Raw genomic sequence first — 24514 nt, 5'->3', positions numbered from 1 at the left:
GCAGCGCTCAGAGGGTAGGGTTGTTGACAAGGAGTGAAAAGGGTGGGGAGGAGCCAGGCTGGGCCATGCCGATGCTGCTCTGGTGCCCGTTGGGCAAGAGGATCTGGGCTGACTTGGGAACTTGGCAGGGGCCCATGGGCTGGCAGCTGCTGGGCGAGGATGCAGATTGCGGCTTTAATGCATGCAACATGGGAGAAGCTAGGCTGCTGGAATGTCTGCTCCAGCCATTGGCCCAAGCAGACCATGGGAGGTCCCCGGGGTCCTGCATCTTGGGGTGGCTACAGCATCTCTTCCTTGCCAGGGCTCTAGAGAGCTGGCAGCCCCGGGAAGCGATGCCCAGCACATGCTGCAGGAGGGAGGGGGAATCTCCGGCCCTGCCCACCCTGGCCTCTCTGTAGAGATGCGGCCAGCAGCTGAGGTGCCATCTCTACCCAGGAGCTCCTCTCCCCTAGGTCCCTGCAGAGCGACGGCTTCCAGCATCTAGGCCCCTGGGCTGGATTGTGACAAGGCTCCCTGGCCCACTCCAAACCCGGAGACAGCCCAGCCCCATGGCTCTGCTAATTGATGGGCAATTAACTCAGTGAGCCAGCAATACCTCAGGCCAGGCTGCTCTGGGCCAGGAATGCACCTGGCAGCTCAGCTAGCCTGAGGACCTTGCCTCTGACCTAGCGAAGGGGAGCCCTGGACCTTCTGCAGGCCTCTGCCTCAGCTCCTAGGAGCAAGGCTGGGACCAGCAAGCCAGCCAGCTCGCCCCATCTGCGGAGACCTGGGCACCAGGCTGCTCGGTCACTACGGCGGGGCGTCATGACGCATTACAGGGCAACAGTGGCCCCCGGCGGCTGTGCAAAGAGGCAGGTCCTCGAAACGATGGGTTATGGGTGGAGGGCTGGGGCAGAAGCCCACCCCAGTTAGAGCCGCAGGGAGGGAATGGCGGCGACTCTGGTGCCAGTGATGGGTGCCCGGAGCCGTGTCTCTCTGCTCCTCTCACCTCTCTCTCTCTCCCCGCGGCAGATACAACAGACTTCCAGGAGAGCTTTGTCACGTCAGGGGTATTCAGCGTCACGGAGCTCATCCAGGTCTCCCGAAGTGAGTACCAGGCTGGCAGCTGGGGGTGCATGTGCACGGCGGCAGGCAGGAAAGCCGGTGGGGCCCCAGAACTTTCCCTAGCGCTGACAAACACGCCATTGCAGGGTGAGGCAAAGCCAGTCACTTCCCCTTCCACCCCCGCAGCCCCTCCAGGGGAGCAGACTGCGTGGAGTTTGGCTCAGGGCTTGGTGAGCAGGTCTGGGCACAGCCTGGCAGCCTCATGCCAATGGCTGTGTTCCTGAGCCCTGTGGGGGGCACCAGTCCTAGTTGGCATAATGGCCAGGGTGAATTTCCCCCCAGGAGTGGGTAGCAAATGCAGCTTTCCCGTGGAGCAGCAGGCCCAGGGGAGCTCTGACCGAGCGGGACGTGCCTGCCCCAGGCTGGGTGTTTGATTAGCCCTCCTGACGCGGCTCTCTCTATGTTGTGATCCACAGCACCAGTGGTGACAGGCACGGGGCCAAATTTCTCTCTGGGTGAGTTGCAGGGTCATCTGGCCTATGATCTGAACCCCTCGAGCACTGGCATGAGAAGGACGCTCCCCAGCACCTCCTCCAGCGGGTACGTACCAGCCTCAGCACGGGCTCTGGGGGCAGCAGGGCCAGGCGAGGGCTGGGCTGGGCCTTTTCTAGGCCTTCTCTGTGCAGCACGGTGTGGGAAGGGCAAGGCAGGTTCAGTCCTGCTTCAGCCAGATGCGGGGCCTGCCAGCATGCCTAGTCACATGCATGCAAGCACCTTCCTGGGCACACGCGCTCTGCCATGCACGCAGAGACCCGGATGTACAGACATGTACACGCACACGGGGACACGCATGGCGCTCCAGTCACACACACCAACAGAGCCACCCAGGCACGCTTGGAGCCTCATGCATGTCCGTGGACTCCTGCACACACACACCGGGCAGCAGCGTAAACCTCCTCCTGCGCGGCCCCAGCTCTGGGGTAGTTTGGTCCACAGAACAGAAATCCAGGGCAGGTTTTTCCCTTTGCTGGGCTGTAGCCAGAATCCAGTGTGGGCTCCTCTCCTCCTCGCTCCTCGTCCTCTCCCTGCCTGGCACACTGTGTCCTTGGGGAACTCCTGCTGCCCGGGCTCCCAGCCGCTAGCCTGCCAACCTCCTCTGGTGGGGAGGGAGATATGTGTTACTTAACCCCATCATTGCTGCAGCGCGCCAGCGACCTGCTGCGGTCACAGCCCTGCGGGGAAGAAATCCAACAGCGACATGGTTAACCAACAGGGTTGGCTTGGTGGCTTCCAAGGCCAACTTAGAGCAGCCCTGAGCTTGGCAGCTGTAGCACCCCGGCGGCCTGGGCCTGTCCGTGCTTCCATCTAAGCAGGACCAAGGCTATGCAGGAGCTGGATGGGAGACCGCTTGAGGAGCAGTGATGGGGGCTTTCACCCCTGAGGCAGGCCTGGCCCCCCTGCTGCTCGGGCACTGTGCTCCTGGGGGCTGTTGCATAGCGACTGAGGCCGGTGGAAGCTTAGGAATGAGGAGAAGTATTAGCAGCCGTGTGCGGGCTCCCTGCCTCCTTCGGACGGGACCTTGTGCCTCTCTCTAATCCCCGTCCCTCTGAATATGGTCTCTGCCACTTCCGGTCCTAGACTGCTGTGTGGCTATGAAACAGCTGCTGCATTCCCCCCAGAGGCAAACGGGGAGGATGACATTATTCGGTGGCTGCGGGTGTGCACCCTGTAAACTAATACGAGAGAACAGGAGCCAGGGAGCTGAGGGAGAAGCAGCCCGCTTAGGTCTCTGGGCAGAATTTGGCTCTCATGGGCTCTGCCAGGTTACTGGAGAGCAGAATTTGGCCCACAGTGTCCATTTCCCCTGCCAGGGAACGTGCTGGCAGAGACCAGGCCCTGTGGATTTCCCACCAGATGAGCTAGGCGAGGGGAGGGGGATCCTGCCGGCCTCACCTCACTGGTTGGCAGAGTGGATGAAGCCTCAGGGAGCCCCTTCCTTTCTCTTGTCTTTGATCGGGGCCAGCGTGGGTCAGCCACGCCCTCGGGCACATGCTTAGAGTTAATTGGCACTCCGGGCATTGCTGGCCGCACTGGGGCCTGTTTCTGGCCTGGCTTGCTTCACAGGCCAGGCCGATGCTACAGGCCCATGTCAGTATCACTGCGTTGCGCAGGGGTGTGAAAAATCCACCCCCGAGCGACGCAGTTCCACCCCTTAGCCCCCTGCAGAAGTGCGTGGGAGGGCTTCTTCCCCTGACACAAGGACCCCTCTTCGGGAGGTGGATTAGCAAGGCCGAGGGGAGCAGCTCTCCTGACGCTGCAGCCATGTGCATGAACACAAGCCCCCAGTCTGGCTCCCAGACCACCCCTTCCTCTTGGAGCCCACTGGGGTCGCATGGGTGTAACTGAGAGGAGTATTGGGCCCAGCAGCTTCATTTCTTCTTGTCACTGACCCCAGGGCTCCCTGCCACCAGCTCCTCCCTGGCAGCAGCCATAATGTGCCACGTCCGTATGGGCTTGGCCCAAGAATCTCCATGTGCGTGAAGTCGGTAGCCTCCTCTTCTGCCATGTGCACCCCAGGGGACACTCTGCCCCAGAGTGGAGCATGCCCCTGAGTAATGAGCGCTCCCAGCTGCCCTGCAAGGTGATAAAGTCACATTCCTGCAGCCCTGTCCCGTGTCAGGTGGGCCACTCACTCAAGCAATAGGGCCATAAGACTGGGCTGGCGACTCACCTGAGGTCAAATAGCCATTCAGTGGCAGAGTCCCTTACTCTAACCACTAGACTACACTTCCCTCCCAGAGCTGGGTACAGAACCCAGGCATCTGGACTCCTAATCCTTGGTGCTAATCATTAGACTGCACAACACAGCGAGGGACAGAGCCCCCGAGCCCTGCCTGCCACCCCTTGGCTCTCAGCAGGAGCCTATGGCAGCGAAAGACCCTGGCGCATCGAACAACTCTCCATGGGTTGATCAATTCTCCTCCCTCCCCTTCCCCAGGAGTAAACGACACAAGTCTGGCTCCATGGAGGACGACATAGACACGAGTCCGGGGGGCGAATACTACACCTCGCCCAGCTCGCCCACGAGCAGCAGCCGCAATTGGACAGAAGACATGGAAGGGGGTAGGTATCCCACCTGGGGCCCTTCCCTTGCATGTTCTCCTGGCTCTGGCGCCAGGTGGGGCGGTGAACCCGGCTTCTCCTTTCTGGGTTTGTCACTGTGGCTTAGGAGCCGGTTCCTGGTTCAGAGGATCCCCCAGGCGATGAGAGACCTAGATTATCATAGAACATCAGGGTTGGAAGGGACCACAGGAGGTCATCTAGTCCAAGCCCCTGCTCAAAGCAGGACCAATCCCCAATATTTGCCCCAGAATCCTAAAAGGCCCCCTCAAGGATTGAACTCACAACCCTGGGTTTAGCAGGCCAATGCTCAAACCACTGAGCTCTCCCTTCCCCGCCGAGGCAGAGCAGGGAAAGGAGCTGTCCCCTGCATCCTGGGGCATCCCTGCTGCTGATCACTGGCTTCACAGGTGCTGTATGTGGGGGCATGGCCAGGGGGTGAGCCAGCGTGCCATCCTCCCTCTGCCAGAGACCATCAGCCGCAGTCTCACTCTGCCAGGCATGCTGGGCTCACTACCGGAGCTCCTGGCTGGGTCCTTGGCAGCGCTGTAGGAGCCCTCAGTAGGTGCACGCAGATTTCTCTAGGTGTCTCTGATGACTGTGCCGGAAATTTCCATGGGTCCACAGGGTCTCCCCCAGCACAGGGTCTCTGGAGTTGGGGCTGGGATCCCCACAGAGGGTCTGTGTCAATGAATCTTCCAGGGGAGGGCCAGCAGCTCTTCCCGTGAACTGACTTCCCCGCTCAGGAGGCCACCTGGCTCCCCGCCCGGCCCCTGCACTCGCTGTGTCCCTGCCCCTGCTGCCCTGTGCCCCTCTGTGCACTGCCAGGCTGGGGCCCTGCCCCCACCGCTCCCCCTCTCCACAGGTGCCCCATATTACTGAGGAGGGATTTCTTCCTTGTTTGATGTTTTGTCTTCCTGTCTAGACAGCCCCAATTAGCCGTTCATTAAGAGAAGGGGGTGGGGGTTGGCTGAGCTAATTAAAGCAATACAGACCCTTTTTCAGATGGCTGGTTCCTGGGGTCCCATGCAGCGCCAGTTCTCCCTGCAAGGACCGCCGGGGGGAAGGGGGGTTGTACATTATCTTGTATGTATTTCTTTTTATAATCTTGCGATTTCTGTCCCCTCCCCTTTAAATGTAGCCGGCCACCCAGGAAGCAGGCGTGGGGAGGTTCTCCGGGGATCTGCTGGGTTGGGGGGCAGCGGGCACTGGCAGCTAATGGCCCCGTGGGATTCACCCCCCAGCTTCACATGGTTAGGGACGTTTTTAAAGGGGCTCTTTAGCTTTCCTGCCTCTCAGCCTGAGAACCCCAAACTATTCCCCACCCCCAGTCCTTGGGCCTGGCCCCTGGTCCTCCCCCTACACTGTGTGCGTGTGCATCTGTGTGTTTGTGTGTATGCAAAGGTGCGCTGGGGGTGGGTGTTTCAGACTCCCAGATCCTGAGCCCCCTTCCAGAACCTGGGCCGTGCTGGGGGTCCAGGGCCAGAACAGAATCACAGCCTGATCCTTTGTCTGCCCTGCGGGGCGCGGACCCTGTCGTCCGACCGGGAGGCTGTCTGGACTGCAGGTGTCCCCTGAGCCCTGCTGGAAGTGCCATATCGCAAGCTGGACACCTGTTCTGGGCTTTGCACCATCGAGCCAGAATCTAATTGTGAGGGACCTGGCCCAGCTGGGGGGCACCTAGGACAGTGTACACAGCCCCTCCTTCTCCAGCGGGGGGGCAGAGAACTCTGAGCTCCAGCAGTTCTGGGCAGCAGAGCACACCGAGAGGCCCGGTGCAGAATCTGTCCCAGAGCAGAATCTAGTCCATTTTCCTCCCTGGATTTCCTCCTGATTTACACCAGCCTGAGAACCAAGGGCAAGGTATCGGTGCTGGAGACGCAGGACTCCTGGGTTCTAGTCCCAGCACTGACTCAGCACTTTGGGCTGGCCCGTCTGTTCTCTGTGCCTCGGTTTCCCCACCTTAGAATCATAGAATCATAGAATATCAGGGTTGGAAGGGACCCCAGAAGGTCATCTAGTCCAACCCCCTGCTCAAAGCAGGACCAATTCCCAGTTAAATCATCCCAGCCAGGGCTTTGTCAAGCCTGACCTTAAAAACCTCTAAGGAAGGAGATTCTACCACCTCCCTAGGTAACGCATTCCAGTGTTTCACCACCCTCTTAGTGAAAAAGTTTTTCCTAATATCCAATCTAAACCTCCCCCACTGCAACTTGAGACCATTACTCCTCGTTCTGTCATCTGCTACCATTGAGAACAGTCTAGAGCCATCCTCTTTGGAACCCCCTTTCAGGTAGTTGAAAGCAGCTATCAAATCCCCCCTCATTCTTCTCTTCTGCAGGCTAAACAATCCCAGCTCCCTCAGCCTCTCCTCATAACTCATGTGTTCCAGTCCCCTAATCATTTTTGTTGCCCTTCGCTGGACTCTCTCCAATTTATCCACATCCTTCTTGAAGTGTGGGGCCCAAAACTGGACACAGTACTCCAGATGAGGCCTCACCAATGTCGAATAGAGGGGAACGATCACGTCCCTCGATCTGCTCGCTATGCCCCTACTTATACATCCCAAAATGCCATTGGCCTTCTTGGCCTTGGGGAGAATGGCGCTGACCCCAAGTGGGGAGGCGTCTTGGTGGTGTTCTGAGTTAGCAGCTGCAAAGCACTTTACCCTGGGATTGGAAAATCCCAGAGCCGGCTGAGCTTTTTGGTCAAAGCTGGTTTTGGATGTAAAAGGGCCTTTTTCTTTTCCAAAATGAAAATTTTCCACACAAAACCCCCTTTTCTTTAGAAATTTGGGGGAGTTTTTTTTTAATGAAAAAAAACAAGGCAGGTTATTATGTAAACCCTGCACCCCCACCCTGCATTTTTGCTGTCTGAGTTTTTCCTGGGAAATGCCCTTTTCCAGCTGGCTCTATTGATGATGATGAATGTGAGCATTGCTTTAAAGATCCCGAGGACAGGTTATGCAATCTTCCTCTGTTCAGGCTCCTGAGTTTTGCTGGCCCCTTCGATATTTGCTAGAGGAAGTAGCCCCTAGCAGCCTCCTCCCGGCCCAGGTCCCTGGCCTGCTAGGTGTTGAAGAAACACAGAACAAAGAGAAGCTTTCTACGTCACAGACAGATCGTGTTGTGTGCGCTGTCTGGGTCTGGACTGTACTGGGAGCCGGGTTGCCCCAGGTGTGGTGGAGTAGCCCTGGGGTTGCTCTGCCTTACCTAGCTGTCTACAGACTGCCGGACAGCCAGAGTAGCCAGTCACTGTCAAGACATTGTAGGCATGGTGGCAAGGAGGAGTGCTCACCCAGAGCCAGGAACAGAACCCAGGAGTCCTGGTTCCCAAACGCCCTGCTCCAACCCTTGGCCCTCCTGGGCTGCAGCTTTCTTTTTTTTCCCCTCGACTCACTAGCTCCGCCAGCTGTTGGAGTTCAGGGAGAACCTCAGCTCTGGGTGCGAGTACATGAGTCCCTCTCTCGCTGTGCCCCCCAAGCCTGGCCGGGGAGGGGAGGGTGTAAGCCATCTGAGAAGGGATGTGCTTAGCCGGTGCCTCGCAGGGGGGTTTATTTCAATCCTGAACTGGATGTTCTGTGAAATCCTCCTAAATGAACGTCTGAGAACGGGCTAAACCCATTAAGGCCGGCTGGGCCGAATGGCTGGAGATAAATCCTCCATGGCACTATGGCAGCAGGATTAACTCCCTCTCAGAGTTCCCCACTTCAGGCCGGGAGGAGCCCCGGGTACCAGGATGGGGAAGGGCAGACGAGCCACATGCCCTCTCCAGGGGATGCCCAGTGTCGTGCGCAGCCACAGGGCTCTGCCCTGGTGGGAGAGTTCTGCCAATGCCCATGGGCTGAGGGGGCTGCAGGGGAAGCTGTGGCCTGGGGGGGAAGCAGAGGCCGGGTTGAATGCAGGGCACAGCAGAGAGGAGGGCCTGGGGTGAATTGGGGAGGGGCGGAAGGGGAAGGGCGGAGCAGTGGGAGACGGGGTCAAGGGGCATGGAGAGGGATTGCAGTGGGCAAGTGGCGGGGCTGGGTCAGAGGAAGCAGCTGCCCAGGATGGGGGCTGCCCTGTACAGCCCAGGGGAGAGCAGAGAATCAGGCACTCCAGCCGGAGACACCATCCTTCCCCAGCAGCAAGGGGAGCCATCCCCAGCCAGCCACACACCGCCTCTGGGCCTGCCAGCTGGAATCACTTGCAGGCGTGGGGGGAGCCAGTTCCTCCAACTCCTCTCCCCAAATCCCCTGGGGCGCAGCTGTCCATGTCCTGTGCCCGGAGAGGCCTGGGCACCAGGGAGCACGGGGGAAGACAGTCAGTCCTGTGGGCAGCCAGGGGTCAGAATAGAGCAGGGTGGAGCAGGTGCAGAGCACGCTGGAGGACACTAGGGAGAGCTGGTGAACACTGGGGGGCAGCTGTTCCATTTCGACAAGTGCAGCTGGCTCCTGGGTGAAAGGCAATGAGGCAAGCTGGGGGCAGAGACCACCAGCCTGGAGACCTGGGCCCTATCACCTCTAGGACCGAGTCTGCTAGCCTTCGCTCAGCGGGAGGATAAAACTGCAGTGTTTGGCCCTCTGAAAGCGAGGATGAGCCAGCGGGACTGTGGTGCCCAGCCCTGGAGAACCCAGGCGTCCGGGCCTGTTTTAAAAACCGACCCGAATTTCTGGCTAAAGCTCCTGCTGAGCCCAAGCCTTCCACATGGGTCAAAGCCCTTCACCCAGGGCTTCCCCTTGTCACCTACCTTAGCTAGGCCCCCTACACTGGCGTGGGCACTGTTCTCACAGCACACGCAGCCCGATGGGAGGCAGGATATGCTGGGCCTGTTCTCAGCGGATCCAGCCTGTGCTGGAGGCCAGCGATAGGCGCTGCTGGGAGGAGATTCCTGCCCTGCATTCCCAGACCGAAGCAACAAAGATCCTGACCCCCATTTCTGTGCTGGCAATGGGGGTTGGCCCCTGGCGATTAGAGCCAAGAGGCCAGTGGTGCAGACAAGGACAGCTCTTTGCAAGTTGGTGTGGATCAGAGGCTGGGTTGGGAGCCCCTCCCTGTGGGGGTTCGGTTCCAGCCCTTCTCCGGTATAACTGTAAGCCAGCAACTCCTGGGGGTTCGGTGCCATTGGGGAGCGACGGCAGCTGTGTCATTGCATGCCTCCTAGTGCAAGTGCAAGGTCAGACTGGGCAGTGCCACGCCCGAATCAGCTCGGGAGATAGCAGGCAAAGGGGGCTTTACACCACCTTTGAACCTCCCAAATTCTGGGCTGGGATGGGGGCGGGACTGCCCCGGTGTGTTAGAATAGCCCTGGGGCTGCTCTGCCTTACTGCAGCCATACTGGCCCTGCATGGACCCCTGTGCAGCCCCGAATAGCCAGCCCACACAGCACTCCAGCCACTCCTCCTCCTGTCCCCCATACACCTGTCCTCACAGGTCTGTGGGGGTGGGGGGCCTACACTGGCCTTGGGGAGACGATCTCATCCCTGCTCAGCAACCCTTCCCCCCCATGGTGTTTATGCCTTTTGGCTCCTTGTGCTCAGGGCTCGAATCCCCCAGCTCAGCACTCTGCAAAGCTCAACATATTTTTAGCTCTCCTAATCTTTCCTCATAAATCAACAGCCAACTATCCCGGCTGGGGCCCATAACGGGGCAGGGCTGGGGCGGGGGTCTCCTGCCTCCAGGAATGCCAGTGACTCAGCACCACAAGCTGAGCAGAGCAGATCTAGATCCAGAGGGTTTCCTTTACTTTGGGTGACGCCCAGTGGCAGAGGGAAAAAGAGCGTCTCCGTCCCGTTTGCTTCGACAGGGCTGATAAAGCGGGGCTTGGCTGGTTCCCATTCTCCTCGACACAGGCACCTCTGCCCTGACAGATCCCCCAGTGGGGAAAGCAAAGGCCCGGCAGGGTGGTCGGCCACGCTGGGGGCATAGTGCCCACGTCACACAGAGAATGAGGGAGGTGCTTACATGGCTCAGGATTTAATGGGTGCCAAATGGTCTGTCGCCGCAGGGCTGCCTTCTCAACTCAGTCACCAGCGTAGAACACCACAGCCATCAGATCCACCTCAATTTATCCAGCCTGGGCCTGTCTGGCCCGGTCCCCACCTGCCCTGGGCCTGTACAGCCCTGCTCCAGCGTGTCCTGGGCCTGTACAGCCCTGCCCCCGCCTGCCCTGGGCCCAACCCCCTCCGTACGGCCCTGACCCCGCCTGCCTTGGGCCTGTATGGCCTGCCCCCCATGTCCAGCTCCTAGGCGGAGGGGCCACAGAGACTCTGTGCACTGCCCCTACCCGCAGGTGCCACCCCACAGCTCCCATTGGCTGCTGTTTCTGGCCAATAGGAGCTGCGGAGCTGGTGCTCAGGGCAGGGGCAGCATGCAGAGCCCCCGTGGCAACCCTTAGACCTAGGAGACGGACATGCCGGCCACTTCCGGGAGTCATGCAGAGCCAGGACAGGGAGGGAGCCTGCCTTAGCCCCACTGCATCGCCAACCAGACTTTTAGCTGCCCGGTCAGTAGTGCTGACCGGAGCCGCCAGGGTCCCTTTTCAACTGGGCGTTCCAGTCGAAACCCGGACACTTGGCAACCCTACCCCCACTGCCCCGAGGCTGTACAGCCCAGCTCCAGCGTGTCCTGGGCCTGTACGGCCCTGCCCTGGGCCTGTCTGGCCCTGCCCTCACCTGCCCTGGGCCTGTACGGCCCTGCTCCCGCCTGCCCTGGGCCTGTACGGCCCGGCCCCCACCTGCCCTGGGCCTGTACGGCCCGGCCCCCACCTGCCCTGGGCCTGTACGGCCCTCCCCTCACCACCCTGGGCCTGGATCCCCCTGCCTTGGGTATTTCCCTGCCGCTGCCTGGCCTGGGCCTCTATTTGCTCTATTCCTGGCTGCGTAACTACGGCCCCAGCCTTCCTGTGGGCAGAGCGCTGGTGCTGTGGGACAGTGTGCCGTGCAGAGCCGGCGGTTCCCCCGGTAGCCTGGGCCCTGCGTGGCTGGCAGGGACGGGACGGGACGGGGGGAGGAACATGCCAACCCCAAGGGCTCTGCTCAGCAGGGTGCAGGAGACGTGGCTCGGGCGGCAGGTGATGGGTTTCGGTCCTGGAGAGGCCAGGACGAGGTTCGGGTGGGTGGCCTTGCGCAGAGCTCGCCTGCTACGTGCCTCTCCCCCCAGCTTCCCAGGTCAGGGCCCGCTGGGCCATTCGCCCTGAGGGCGGGAGAAGCGGGTCGGAAACACGGAACTGGAGCCATGTGCAGTGGGGCGAGGCTGCCCAATGGGGAGGAGGGAGACACCTGCACACCTGGGGATGCATCCTCCTGCCAGCACATGTATGCCAACGTGCACACACGCACACACACACACACGTGCAAACACGCCTACCCTTGTGTCGACTCACACCCACTCACACACGTGCCTACCCATGTGTAAACACACACACATCCATGCACGCGCGCCGCTGCACACCAGCATGTCCACTCACGCGCATGTGAATACCCACGCACACACACATACCGACCCTGCTGCACACCCCTGTGTACAAATGCACAACTGTGCACTCGCACACACATTCGCACACAGCACCATTTGCACACGCACACACACGCTTGGCAGTCAGCTTGTCGCTTCGACCCCCTGCGAGCCAAGCAGTTGAGCCAGGGAACGTGACCCACTTCATAAGCTCCTGCCCATCCCTCTGTCGCTACCTAATTAACGAGAGCAAATTAGTGGCTGTGACAGGGCCTCAGGAGCGTCTCTGGGTGCTGCGCCCCCTGCTGGCTCTGCACAGCAATAAGCCAGCCGTGCCCCTGGAGTTCTTTCCGCTGCGTCTTGGCCAGTGACGCCCAGCCCAACCCAGCCCCCTTTCCTGGTTAACGCCGGGCACGCCAGAGCCCTTCCTTGCTCCCACAGCGCCCCATAGGCGCCGAGCTGCACTGCATGCAAACCCTCGCCTAGGGACACCAAGGGTAGCCCCTGCCCCAGGGTCTGGGAATAGGGGACGGGATGGATAACTGGATGATTCCCTGTTCTGTTCCTTCCCTCTCGGGCACCTGGCACCGGCCACTGTCGGAAGACAGGATACTGGGCTGGATGGACCTTTGGTCTGACCAAGTGTGGCCGTTCTGATGTTTGCTCCCCCGGGTTCTAGGCTCAGTCACTGGAGGGAGCCCCCCTCTCACTCTCCCCAGTCACAGTGGTGATTTCACTGGGCTGTCAGTGCCTTGGGCCAGGGCCAGAGTGAATCCATTCATTGGCCATCTCCTCTGGCCTCCGGCCTCTGAGCCTAGCGCTCCAGGGGATGGTATGCCTGGTGAGAGGGGGAACCCTTCCTGACTCTGGGGATCAGATTCTGCCCTGACGCCTGACACTGAATGGTGATGGGCTCCGCTGTGGATTTCATTTATGGGCCTTTTAAATGCTGCCCCTGGGCACCATCGTGGGCCTGAGCAGTGGGGGGCTGACCCTTAACGGCGCCGTTTCTGTTTTTCCCACCGCTCACTAGGCATCTCCCCCGTGAAAAAGACGGAGATCGACAAATCGCCCTTCAACAGCCCATCGCCCCAGGACTCCTCTCCAAGGCTGAGCTTCACCCAGCATCACCGTCCGGTCATTGCCGTGCACAGCGGTGAGTCTGGGTCTCCGGGGGCAGCAGGGCAGGGCGGTTCCTTTGTCATTCACTGCCCGGGAAGGGAGGCTGGGCGGGGGGCTCAGGCGGGGGCTGCACTAATGCATGCGTGGATGGTATCATTTCTGCTGCGCCCTCAGCCTGCCAGGCCCCCTGCAGGCAAAGGGCCGGCTCTGAAGAATTTGCAAGGGAGAGCCGCCGGCTACAGTCTGCAGGGTCTGCGTGACCGGGGTTGGGGGCAGAAAGAACCCAGCTTGGTTTTTAGCCCAGCATCCCTTGGGCTTGTGGGCTGGGCCCTGTGTGATTGGGGGTGGGGAGGGACAGGGGGTTTAAACAGGGTGGTTTCTCAGAGCGGGACTGGTTTGCGAATGGCAATGGTTAGTTAGCACCGTTCGTCTGCCAAATGCTTCACCAGCGTCAGCGGATTCCTCCACGCACCTTCCCCCCGGCCCCAGAGGCAGGTAAGGATCGGGGTCCCCGTCCGCAGATGGGGAAAACTGAGGCACAGTGCGAGGTTCAGTGACTTGCCCAAGGCCATAGAGGGGCCTCGGGGTCAGAGGCAGGATGAGGGCTCGGGAATCCCTGGCTCCCGGGTCCCACTGCCCCACCGCGACGCCCCGAACACGGTGCGATACAAAGTCGTAGGTATAAGGCAGCTGGGCTGTGTGGGGCTGCCACACACCCCACCATTAAGGGGGCACCGGAACCAGAGCGGAGTGCCTGCGGGGCAGGAGGGGGTGCTAGGGCGCTGCCTGGCCCGGGGCTCCGAATGAAGGCCACCCCGGTCCTCTCTTTGTCTCTCCCCGGCTCTAGGTATCGCTCGAAGCCCACACCCTTCATCTACTCTGCATTTCCCCACCACCTCGATCCTCCCCCAGGCGGCCTCCACCTACTTCCCCCACACGGCCATACGGTACCCGCCTCATCTCAATCCGCAGGACCCTCTGAAAGATCTCGTCTCACTGGCCTGCGACCCGTCCAATCAGCAGCCTGGACCGGTAAGGAGCTGCCTAGGCAGCCCCCCACCGCTCCCCCACCCTGGGGCCTGTGTGGGGGAGAGTCCCACAGGGCCTTTGCAACCTGGCTCCTGCCAGACTGGCCCGGCACGTCCCGCAGCATCAGAGACCTGTGAGCTGGGGACGGCTTGCCCCAGCTCTCCATGCTGTCGCCAGCCTGAGGCACCCGAGCTCGGAGACTGCACCGAGCGGCACCGTAGGAGCTAGATGAGATAGACGGGGTTTCTCTGGGTTCCGTCAGGGTGAAATTCCCCCCCCCCCCCCGCACACATACACCTGTGCACTGCTCACAGACAGCCTGTGGGCTTGGCTGGGGCGCAGGCCTGTGGCGGGCCCCTCCACAGCAGAGAAACGCTGACACTTTGCCCCGAAAGAACATCCCGGGTGCAGCCTGGGTGCAGCCCATTTGCAGGTAGGAGCAGTGCTTTTCCACTCCCCTGGGTCGTTTTCCTGTCCCTGAGGCGTTCACTGGGAGCAGGGGGTTTCATTCTCTGGCCCAGGACAAACCCCTGAGAACATGGTTTGATTATTATTTTTAAATACCAATTAGTATCTTTTCCTCTTTCATTTGACTGCAAAGCGGGCCAGGGAAGGGGTGTTGCTGGACTGGGGCCAGCCCCTGGTGCATGGGAAAGCCCCCTGCCACCACACCCTGCCAGGACTGAGAACTAGGAAGTGAAACTGACAATAAACAGAAAGTGAAACTGAGCCAATGCAGCCAGGCTGGGGCAGAAAGGAAATTAGCTCAGTCTGTAATGCTGGCAGGTGCTAGGACACAGCACCAGGGGAAGGATGGAGGGGGGGACCGACCATTTGTCTCTTTAGAGCGTCCTTTGAAGTATAACAAACGATTTTCAAAAGCTAAGGCCCAAGTCCATTGCGAGAGTAGAGGGGTTTCCTGCCCCACAGACCCATGAACTGTCTGTCCCGCAGCACGTGTGCAGATGACAACCCCCCCACACACACACTTTACCTGTGCTGCCAGGTATCTTTCGACCCCCCCCCAACTCATTCCGTGCCAGGCACCCATGGTGCATGGGGATGTGCTGTTTCCCTTGCCCCAGGCCCTGTTAGTGCTGCCTGGTCCCCGGGGGTGCGGGGGGACTGTCTTCTCTCTGTGTCGCCTTCTGCTATGGAACCTCTTCCTTAGCTTCTGCTCTGGCCCCCTCCGGCCCCCCTGCAGCACCCTGGACAGTTCCAGCAGCGCAGGAGCAGGTCAGGACTCATCCACCTGCTGCTGAGACAGCCTGGACCCCCCCAGCCAGGACTAGAACCCCGTCCTGCCACTCCCACGCCAAGGGAGCGCTTGCCAAGCTGGCAGTGGTAGTAGGTCCTGTATCCTCTCTCCCACATACATGCCCCTGCCTCTCTCCAGACTCGCTCCCAGCACTGACTCCTGGCTGCCCCTTCCTCCCTGCCAGCAGCTGGCCCTTCACCCAGGAGAGCCATTCTGCTGGGCACAGTTCAGGCTCTGCTCCTCATCCCAGCACATCACTCCGTTGGGTTTTCCTGGCGGATCCCCCCTCCCCAGTCCCTGGCTGGCTGCAGGTTAATTTCACCCACCCTCCCCCAGGGAAAGGGGGCTACAGGCAGACTCTGTCCTCTGCAGCCCTCCAGCTGACTAGCCTGCTTTGGGAGCTGGGATTTCACAGCCCCTGCACAGGCAGCCTCCGGTCCAGGAGGCCAGCGGCCAGAGTGAGGGGCACAGGCAGAATCCTGCCCTCGCCCCAGAGTCCTGCATGGCAGCTTCTCCCGCTGGTGGCTGGGCACTGGTGCAGCAGCTGCGGGGACGTGACCCCCATGCTCAGGTCCGGCTGGAGAGGCAGAGCCCCCACCGGGCAGGTCTAGGAGACCACACAGGAGCCTCTGAAAGCCGCAGAGCAGGTGGCGGGGAAGGAGGCAGCTCCATAGCCTTTGAAGCCTTCAGCTGGGCCCCCGCATCCTGGCCCAGGCCCCCCAGCCCCAGGGTTTTGATGTAGAAGCGACTGCTTCCCAGCTGGCTCTAGGCCATCTCAGCTGGGCGTCCTTCCCCACAGGGGGCTGGTTCAAAGGGCTACCTGCCATGGGGCTGACACGGAGGGGTGCCGCCTGGCGAGCCTTGGCCTCAGAATTCACTCGCTTCCGCTTCCCGCTCCGGATTCAAAGGGCAATTTGGTCAATGTTAGGGAGTCTAAACTGGGACCCCCAGGTTCTGCCCATGCCCCTCAATCCCAACCCCCAGCCCCCTGAAACCCCTTTCCTGTGTTGCTGGCAGAGCTGCACCAATGCCCCTCTGTGCTGGCCACCTGTCCCTGCTGTTCATGTCACAAGCCCAGCTGGCCGATTGCGCAGTGGCTGATCTGGGACCCCCAAACTCAGGTAGCTGCCCCCAAAGCCGGGGCGGGTGCATCTCATGGGACTCGCTCGCTGTCAGAGGATCCCCGGCTCCACTGAGAGCAGGCACAGTGGGAGGCAGACACAGGCCTGTGCAGGGCTGGTACCAGAACCTGGGGTTCCCCGGGCTGCCTCCAAGCAGGGCCCTAGCTTTGCATCTGCTCTTTCTCATCAGCTGCCCCAGCTGGTGCCTGAAGCCCCTCCCTCGCCCCTGTCCCCGAGGCCTCTGTCTGGACCAGACCCCTAGGGTGTCCACTGCTAAGGGCAGGGGGGGTTGCATCTCCCCATCTCCGCCCTGCTGCTGCCGTGGCCCCCCGCCATCGTCCCAATGGCACCTCCGGCGACGCGCCTGGGAGGGCCGGCTGCGTGGGCCGGGCGCGGGCCTGTGCGGCTCTTGCTTCCTAATGGCTTGTTGTTTGTTTTTGTCTGTGTTGTGTCCCCAGTTAAATGGCAGTGGTCAAGTGAAAGTGCCCAGTCACTACATTTCCACCCAGATGCTGGCGCCACCACCTCCCCCTGGCATCCCCCGGTTGGCTCTCTCTCCTGACACCAAATCCACCACGACAACTTCCGAGGGCGGGACAACCTCACCGACATCACCCAGTAAGCAGCCCGCGGCATTGCCCGGCATCGCGAGGGGCCAGCCTGGCCCCGGTGCCATCCACTGAGTCCCGCCCCCGCCATGCCTCTTCTTGCCTCCCGCCCTCCAGCTCTGCATCCATCCCATCACGCCCGGCAGTCACGCTGGGGCTGGGGAGCAATGGGTGTTGTCTGCGGCCTCATGCCCGGAGCAAGGGGCTCAGGGGACTGGGCGTGGAGTTGTTTGGGAGCCAGGGACCCCCTACCCTTTAGAAAGCAAACTCAGTCAGTGTCTGACAGCCTGCATGGAATGAGTTTGCTGGGTCTCAGTTGGCTTCTTAGTGGGCAGGTCTTCAAGTCGCATCCCCTGCTTGGCCCCTCAGGGCATTCTCAGGGCACTGAATGGGCCACGGACACTGAGCTTCCCTCTCTTGTACCCAAGGCCTGCTTCACAGCCCGAGGGAGGGTCCGGTGCTCCAGCAGGGAGCTGGCCTTGTGCTTCCCAGGACATGGGTCTCTGCCGCTGGCCACTTTCACGTGCCTGGGGAGGCAGGTCTGAGCTGGCGCTGCTGGGAACATTCACCGTGTGCTGCTTCTCCGCTCTGCCTGGCAAACCCGCCTCCTTCCCTGGCCTCTCCACGGTGCATGTGGCCAGGTCTGTTTCACACCAAACGTTCTAGGAATTTCCAACCCAGGATGGGCGGGGCGGCCGGACTCCTGGGTTCTGTTCCTAGCTCAGCCCCACGCTTCCTGGCAATCCTTGGGCAAGTCACTTCATCGCTCTGTGCCTCAGTTTCCCCATCTGGCAAATAGCTGTGGGGGTGGAGCTAATGCCTTTCCCATGGGCTGGCTGGGGGTTCCATTGGCTAATGGTCATGGTGCATTGAGCTCCTCAGATGGAAGGCATTAGGGAAGGACAACGTAGGACTGATGGTTGGAGGATTAAATCCATGCATCCACTGGAATGCATGGTGCCCTGAACTGCAGGGGCATTCTTCCAATCACTGCGTATGCAAAACTAAACAGCAATGGTGGAAAGCTGCAAATGCACTGGAAACTTCAAAGAAAGAGAGTCCATGATGAGTCTAAGGAGCCAGAGGCCATGCCCTCGTTAGCGATGGCAGTCAGTGGCTAATTCACCCATCAGCTTCCAGCCCATGAGGATTTGTAAGGCACTTCGTGCACTGAACATGTCTATGGGTCCAACCAGAGCCCCATAAAATTGCGGCCCAGCCCCCTACAGCCTGTGAGCATCAGAGCTGGAGCATTCTTGGGGCAGGCTGTTTGGAGCAGCAGCTGGTCCCTGTCACCTGGCATTCACCCAGCATGGGCAGCTCGGAGGGGCAGTGTTTTGCCCTGGAGTTCAGGGCAGGCTGGGGTCTCAGACAGGATCCCTGCCCCCCAACCTGATGTCACATCCAGTCCATCCCCTCCTGCCCCGCTCCGTCCTGCCTGTTTTAAATATCCCAAGCCATGCGCCTTGCCGCTCTTCACCTCATTCCCCAGCTGGAGCTGTCTACTCCTTCCAAATGGTGGAGCTGGGCCATCCCATGGGCTTGGCACAGTGGGGCGTCGGGGCACAGAATCAGCATGTCAGAGTGTGCCCCATGGCAGAGGCCTAGCTCCAAGGGCACCAACTTGGTCCTGCAAGATGGTCTCAGCTCACGTTGCCATCACGTGTCATTGCCTAGCACCGCCCAGTGCATTGGCTCAATCCTGGCTCCTCAGCTGGGCCCCCGCAGAGCATGATCTGCCACACACACACCCCCAGGCCACGTGCCCCCTGGAAGCCCAGCTGCCAGCCACATCCCGGTGAGACGGAAGCGGCACCCAGTGCTGCACGGAGCCTGATTGCCCTGCGCATCCCCCGGGCCCCTAGCTTGAAAGGCTGGTTGTGAGTAAACAGTTCCCCCGCCAGCAAACCATAATCGCCGACTGGAAACCCAGAGCTCGCTGATGGGTGCGAACGAGGAAAGACTCGTCAGTTATGGATGGGGCAACTTGGCAGAGGCAGGAGGGAGCCGCCTTCCAGCTAGAGTGGAGGAGGCATGTTTGGAACGAGCTGGCGCCGGGAGGGGCTGCCTTGAATATTTTGTCGGCATTGATGAATGATGAATTTTTCATCCACTCCCTCCAGTCTGGGAAATAACCGTCCAGAGCCGCGGGACATGGAGCCCCCACAAGCCAAGGGGAAAGGTCCCAGCATCCCTGGGGGCTGGGGAGCAATGGGAGAGCTGGTGGCTCTGCCAATCCATCCGCAGCCTGCGCAGTGTGTCCGTGGTGCCCGCTGGGATGGCGAGATGGCAGGGCTCAGCCGTGGGGGACACATACCCACGCCCCCCGTTGAGCCCCCGACCTCTGGATCGGTAGCACTACGGGCTCCTAAAGCTCTCTACACAGCTCAGCCACTGGAGGGGGCCAGTGAGCCACCCCCGACAGCATGGGGCACAGACCCAACAGGTCTGTGTGGAGGCTTCGGGACACACCCCGGGGAGTCTCCCCAGGTGCCTAGGGTAGCTGCTCTCAACGCATCTGACGCCTGCTCCCCTTCGCCCCACCCATGGCCAGTCCCAGTAGCACCGGGAGGTACCTCCTAGCCCAGCTTGTATTAACCCTCCCGCTGGGGCTGGGCCACCCCTGCCTTGGCCGAGTTGGCAGCTGGGCCATGTCAGAGCAGTTCCATGCACAGCTCCAAGCAGAGACTCAGCCTTCCCCGAGGCTCTGAGAACTACAGCTCCCAGCATACTGTGCTGCAACAAGCTCCGCCCCCTCATCTGAGGGCTGTGATTAAAATGCAGGGGGGTTAGTGGAGGACACGTTACCTAGTGGGTAGAGCAGGGGCTTGGGAGCCAGGCCTTCTGAGGACCAGTCCTAGCTCTGCCACTGATTTGCTATGTGGCCTTGGGCAAGCTGCTTCACCTCTGGGTTTCCCCACCATTGGCGAAGGGCTGCAGATCACACTGTACCTTGGAGCACGGGGTTTTGGGAAGCTCTCAGATCCTAGCATGGGAAGCGCTGAGTGCTATGTGTGTGATCCTGCTCTCTGGGGGTTGGGACTAGAACCATGTGTCTTAGTCCCTGTACTGCTGGTATCACCCTGCTGCTGCCCAGGCTGTGTGTAAACAGGATTCTAGATTCGGGGGGTCTCAACCCGGCACCTTTCGCCATCACTAACCATTCAGAGCAAGTGTATTTGAGAAGCAACCACGGGACATGGATGCAGTCCATTCCCCAGGCCCTGCCTCCCAGCCCGCCATCAGTATCAACACAGAGGAAGCGAAACCCTTTGGGGAAGCTAGACAGAGCAACCTCATTGTATAAGTAGGGGCATAGCGAGCAGATCGAGGGATGTGATCGTCCCCCTCTATTCGACATTGGTGAGGCCTCATCTGGAGTACTGTGTCCAGTTTTGGTCCCCACACTACAAGAAGGATGTGGATAAATTGGAGAGAGTCCAGTGAAGGGCAACAAAAATGATTAGGGGTCTGGAACACATGACTTATGAGGAGAGGCTGAGGGAACTGGGATTGTTTAGTCTGCAGAAGAGAAGAATGAGGGGGAATTTGATAGCTGCTTTCAACTACCTGAAAGGTGGTTCCAGAGAGGATGGTTCTAGACTATTCTCAGTGGTGGAAGAGAACAGGACAAGGAGTAATGGTCTCAAGTTGCAGTGGGGGAGGTTTAGATTGGATATTAGGAAAAAAATTTTCACTAGGAGGGTGGTGAAACACTGGAATGCGTTGCCTAGGGAGGTGGTAGAATCTCCTTCCTTAGAAGTTTTTAAGGTCAGGCTTGACAAAGCCCTGGCTGGGATGATTTAGTTGGGGATTGGTCCTCCTTTGAGCAGGGGGTTGGACTAGATGACCTCCTGAGGTCCCTTCGAACCCTGATATTCTATGATTCTATGGGGCTCCCAGGCCAAGCCTAGCCGATGGAGCCCAGGCCTGTGCCAGGGAAGCCTGGTTCTAATCCCAGCTGTGTCCTGGGGTGGCCTCGGCCGTGTCCCTTCGCCTCCCTTCCCAGGGGCGCGCGGCCGCTGGTGCTGGGCCACGGTGACTGATCAGCGCATCAGAGGCGCTTGCCGTTTGGCAGGCTAATGAGCTCTCGTTTCTGTCCCCAGCCTACTCTGCACCCGGCACGCCCCCTGCGAATCGCTCCTTCGTGGGATTAGGACCAAGGGATCCGGGGAGTATGTACCAGGCACAGGTAAGAGCTGCGCGCACCGGGGGCCTCCGTGTGCCACAGCCCCGCAGGGAGGGAGCGCTGGCCTCCCACAACAGGGCCTCTTTGCCATGGCAGGGAAGCACTGGCAGGCCATGCTGGGCAGGGACCCTGCCTTCCAGCCACAACCAGGACTTGGCTGGGAAACAGCCAGCCCCGTGGCCAGGCCAGATGGCAGCATCCTGGTGGCTCAGGCTCGCTGGCAACTGTCTTGCTTTCTCCGGTGATCTGGTTCCCTGTGGTCCCAGGTGGGATTAGGCCGGCCTGTGGGCCTGTGAGCAGCAAGGCCCTGGGGGAGGAGCACGGCCAGGCAGCCTGTCTAGAGAGCGGGCGGCGTCCTGCCGAGCCGGCGTCGCGCAGCCTCCCCTGCCGTCCGTCGCAGCCCTAGGGCTCACCAGTGCCAGGCCTAGCTCCCCAGGGCAAAGCGAGAGCAGAATGCCCCCCAGGCAGAGCGGAGGGGGTGACGGCCCAGCATGGCCAGGGCTCAGGGCCGGATTCAGTCACTCAGGACAGGCCCGGCAGAAGGGGCCGGCTAATGTGGCTTTAAGCCTCAGCTCTTTCCGCATGCGAGGCCATGTGGGCAGCAGAGAAGAGCGGCCGCGCGGTGCCCCCTGGCCAGGCCCCCTCTGCCGGACGCCCGCAGCGGCATGGGTGCCGTGCCCTTCCTCCAGTTCTGTGCCAGCCGGGGAGGAAGCTCAGGGGGCCATTGGTACCTACTTTAAGGGCCCTCAAAGCCAGAGGCAGTCCAAAGGGGCCTGTGTGTGCCTGGGAATTGGGCTCTCCCTGGGCGGTGGGCGGCCTGTGTTCCAGCCTAAGCCCAGCCGAGGTTTGTCACAGGCCACGACGCCTGTGTCAGACCCAGGTACAGCAGCGCACTGGCTCGCCTCGCCGGCTTCGTCTCAGTGCATTCTGGGAGAATCCGGGCCGCTGGCCCATCGTGCCTCAGCAGGGGGCGAAGTGCCCAGGGACACGGGTGCAGAGTGGCACCAGCGTGGCAATGCATCCCGGGATTGCTGGTGCACAGGGAACAGGGAGCAGGGCAGAGCCGCCAAACCGGTTACACGGAGACGCCCAGGAGCCAGCCTGGGCCGCTGGCCGAGCGACCCGTGCTGGGCTGCCGTGGGGACGAGCCCTGCATCAGCCTCGTGTGTGTGCGGGCCCAGCCCGTGACTACAGGCACCATTGGAGATGTGTGAGGGGGGCCCGAGCCCTCGTGTGCCAGGTGCTTGCCCTGCCTAGTTCCACATGGTCAATTGCTAAAGCAGGGACCGGAGCCTGGGGAAGAGAAGCAGGGTCCCGCTCCTGCCAGTCACTGCGAATGCCGGGCAACAAGACACTGCCTTAGAGACAAATCCCACCCAACTGCTTGCAGGGCGGAGGAAGGCCGGGCGCGGAGTGGGCTGACGGATTAGCACTGTTTTCGAGGCTGGCTCACTGCGGGGGGGGGCAATCACAGACTTTGACCACTAAGTCTCTGGTTCAAGCCCAGCCAGGGGATGGTCTGGAGTGGCTGCTGTGCAGTGGGTCTGGGGAGCCCGGTTGCTCCCCTCACACCGCCGCTGAGGGGTCTCTGAAGGGGGCTCCAAGGTTGCGTGGGTCAATCTGGGCCCCTGCTGCTGCCCGAGCTGGGGAGAAAGGGCCCAATGCGAAGCCAATAGAAAGACTCTCATTGGGTTTGAACGGGGCATCGGAGGGAGGGAGGGAGGTTGGTCGCCCGGCCTGGCCCAGTTCTGAGTTCACTCCGGAGCCCATGCTGGACTCTGCTGTCCGTGTCTTGGCTCTGCCCCGGCCTCCCTCGCTTTCCCAGCCGCCTTGGGCACTGCAGCTGCCTGGAGCCCAGCTCCCACCTTGGCACCCGACCAGCACGCCAGAGCCTCGTAAAAAACAGGCCACTAAAAAAACAACTTGGCAGCTGGCGCTGAGTGGCTGTTGAGCCTGCCCCCCCCCACCCCACCCTGGCCAGATTGGCACAGCCGCCGCTTGGCGTCTGATTGGCTGGCTCCGTCGCGTGATGGCCGTCAGCCACTGGGATTCCTCCGGCGACGTTGGCACCTGGCAGAGATGCTAGGCGGAGCGCGGCTGGTGGTGCAGCGAGGAGCCGTTACCCTCCCCCCAGAGCCCCCACGTGAGCTCGGTCCGGAAGGGGCAGCTCTTTGCTCTTAAAGAAACAGGGGCTTAAAATTCCACACACACACACACACCCACCCCCACCCCTTCAGAAATGAAATGCCTCGCCCCCAGCCCTGACTCTGGGCCCAACCCTGCTGCTGGGAGTGGCTGGACCCTGGCCATGCTGCGGGCTCACACACAGCCCCCAAGGCCTGTCACAGCTGGAGCTGGGAGCTGGAGTGTGGATTTTTCAGCTGCTTTTAATTAGCGTCGCTCATTATTTAATCCATAATTCATTAGCTGGTGTTTGCAGGGCACAGCGTTCCCAGCTGCAGCACTGTGTCACTAGGTGGCACCCTTCCCTCTAAGGCCCGGCTCCTCGGCCGTGCAGCAACGTGGCTTTAGGTTGGCCCTGCAGTTTGTTGTGCAGAGTAGGGCGGCCCCTGGCGGCCCCTGTCCCAGAGTCCCTTGTGCTAGGCGCTGTACGCCCACAGAACAGAGGCCATCCCTGCCCTGGTGCTTACAGTGCTGACAGGGAGAGGCCAAGGTGACAGGGAGACTAGGAGACACGCCACAGCCGGCACTGGGAGATTATTACAGATGGAGAGAGGGAGTTCCTAAGGGTCTGAGATCAGGGTCCTGGCCAGAGCCCTACCCCGGGACCTGCTCCTGGGATTTCCACAGGGCACAGGATTCCTTGTCGTGTCCCGTTCTGAGCGGCTGCTGTTAAACGTCGTGTTCCACCCCAGAGGGGGCCGTGTTTCAGCAACCGGTGGAATGAGCCCAGCGTATCCCTTCCCTCCGTGGTGGGTGTTGGTGGGTCTGTGTCTGAGGAGCCAGGGGTGAGCCCCGCCAGAGGAAAGGCCCTGCATCGGGGCTGGCTAGGTGATCGCATGCTAAGCAGGACAATTCTAATGACGAACACATTAGCTGGGTGCCTCTCGGGAAGCCCAGCTGTGACCCAGCAGAACAGTCACCTCTGGCACGAGTCAGACAGCCTCAGCTCTCCCAGTGGTGCTGGCTTGGCAGTCCCTGCCGCTCTGTGTTCAGCCACAGCCTGGGCACCCCGGGGAGAGCCCAGAGCACCACGAGGGGCCAGAGGGCACGGCCAGGCCTCACTCGGTCCCTGTGGAATGCCAGCCAGGCTGCCAATTAGTGCCGATTGTTCTGGAGCCATTTGTGTGGCGGACAGTTGGCAGCGAGGTGGCGGCGAGCCCTGTGCTGCCGGGAATTCGCCCCCCTCCGCTTTTCCCTTCTCCATTTGTCCACGTGTTGGCAGAATGAATGCAAGGACTGTAAACACTGGGCTGTTTGTCTGGTGTCTCCAGGGGAGGTTGGAGGCTGGGAGGAACTCAGGTGAACACTGAGCTCATTCATTGTGGTTTGAACCCCCCAGGGAACAAAGGTATGTGCAGAGAGACCAGGTGCGCTGCTGCCGGCTGCCTGCGCCCTGCGCTCTGCAC

At 60.8% G+C, this 24514-nt stretch overlaps 1 protein-coding gene across 7 annotated transcripts in view; it reads left to right on the top strand.

Moving 5' to 3' along the window:
• The window catches only part of NFIC (nuclear factor I C), a 158276-nt gene that overhangs the window by 103474 nt on the left and 30288 nt on the right, over positions 1–24514 (top strand). For 5 of the 7 annotated variants that reach the window (XM_073324331.2, XM_073324326.2, XM_073324330.2 and 2 more), the window contains exons 4-10: positions 1012–1086; positions 1521–1644; positions 4043–4167; positions 12631–12753; positions 13567–13751; positions 16586–16745; positions 20842–20927. In XM_073324331.2, the coding sequence (XP_073180432.1) occupies positions 1012–1086; positions 1521–1644; positions 4043–4167; positions 12631–12753; positions 13567–13751; positions 16586–16745; positions 20842–20927 (878 nt within the window). The remainder of the gene's footprint in view (positions 1–1011; positions 1087–1520; positions 1645–4042; positions 4168–12630; positions 12754–13566; positions 13752–16585; positions 16746–20841; positions 20928–24514) is intronic. The other 2 variants (XM_073324329.2, XM_073324334.2) reach the window with 2 other exon arrangements.

This window comes from Lepidochelys kempii, chromosome 25 (assembly GCF_965140285.1).
Source record: "Lepidochelys kempii isolate rLepKem1 chromosome 25, rLepKem1.hap1, whole genome shotgun sequence".
Taxonomy (NCBI): Eukaryota; Metazoa; Chordata; order Testudines; family Cheloniidae; genus Lepidochelys; species Lepidochelys kempii.
The sequence above is the reverse complement of the archived record's forward strand: the minus strand, read 5'-3'. Positions and strand labels throughout refer to the sequence as shown.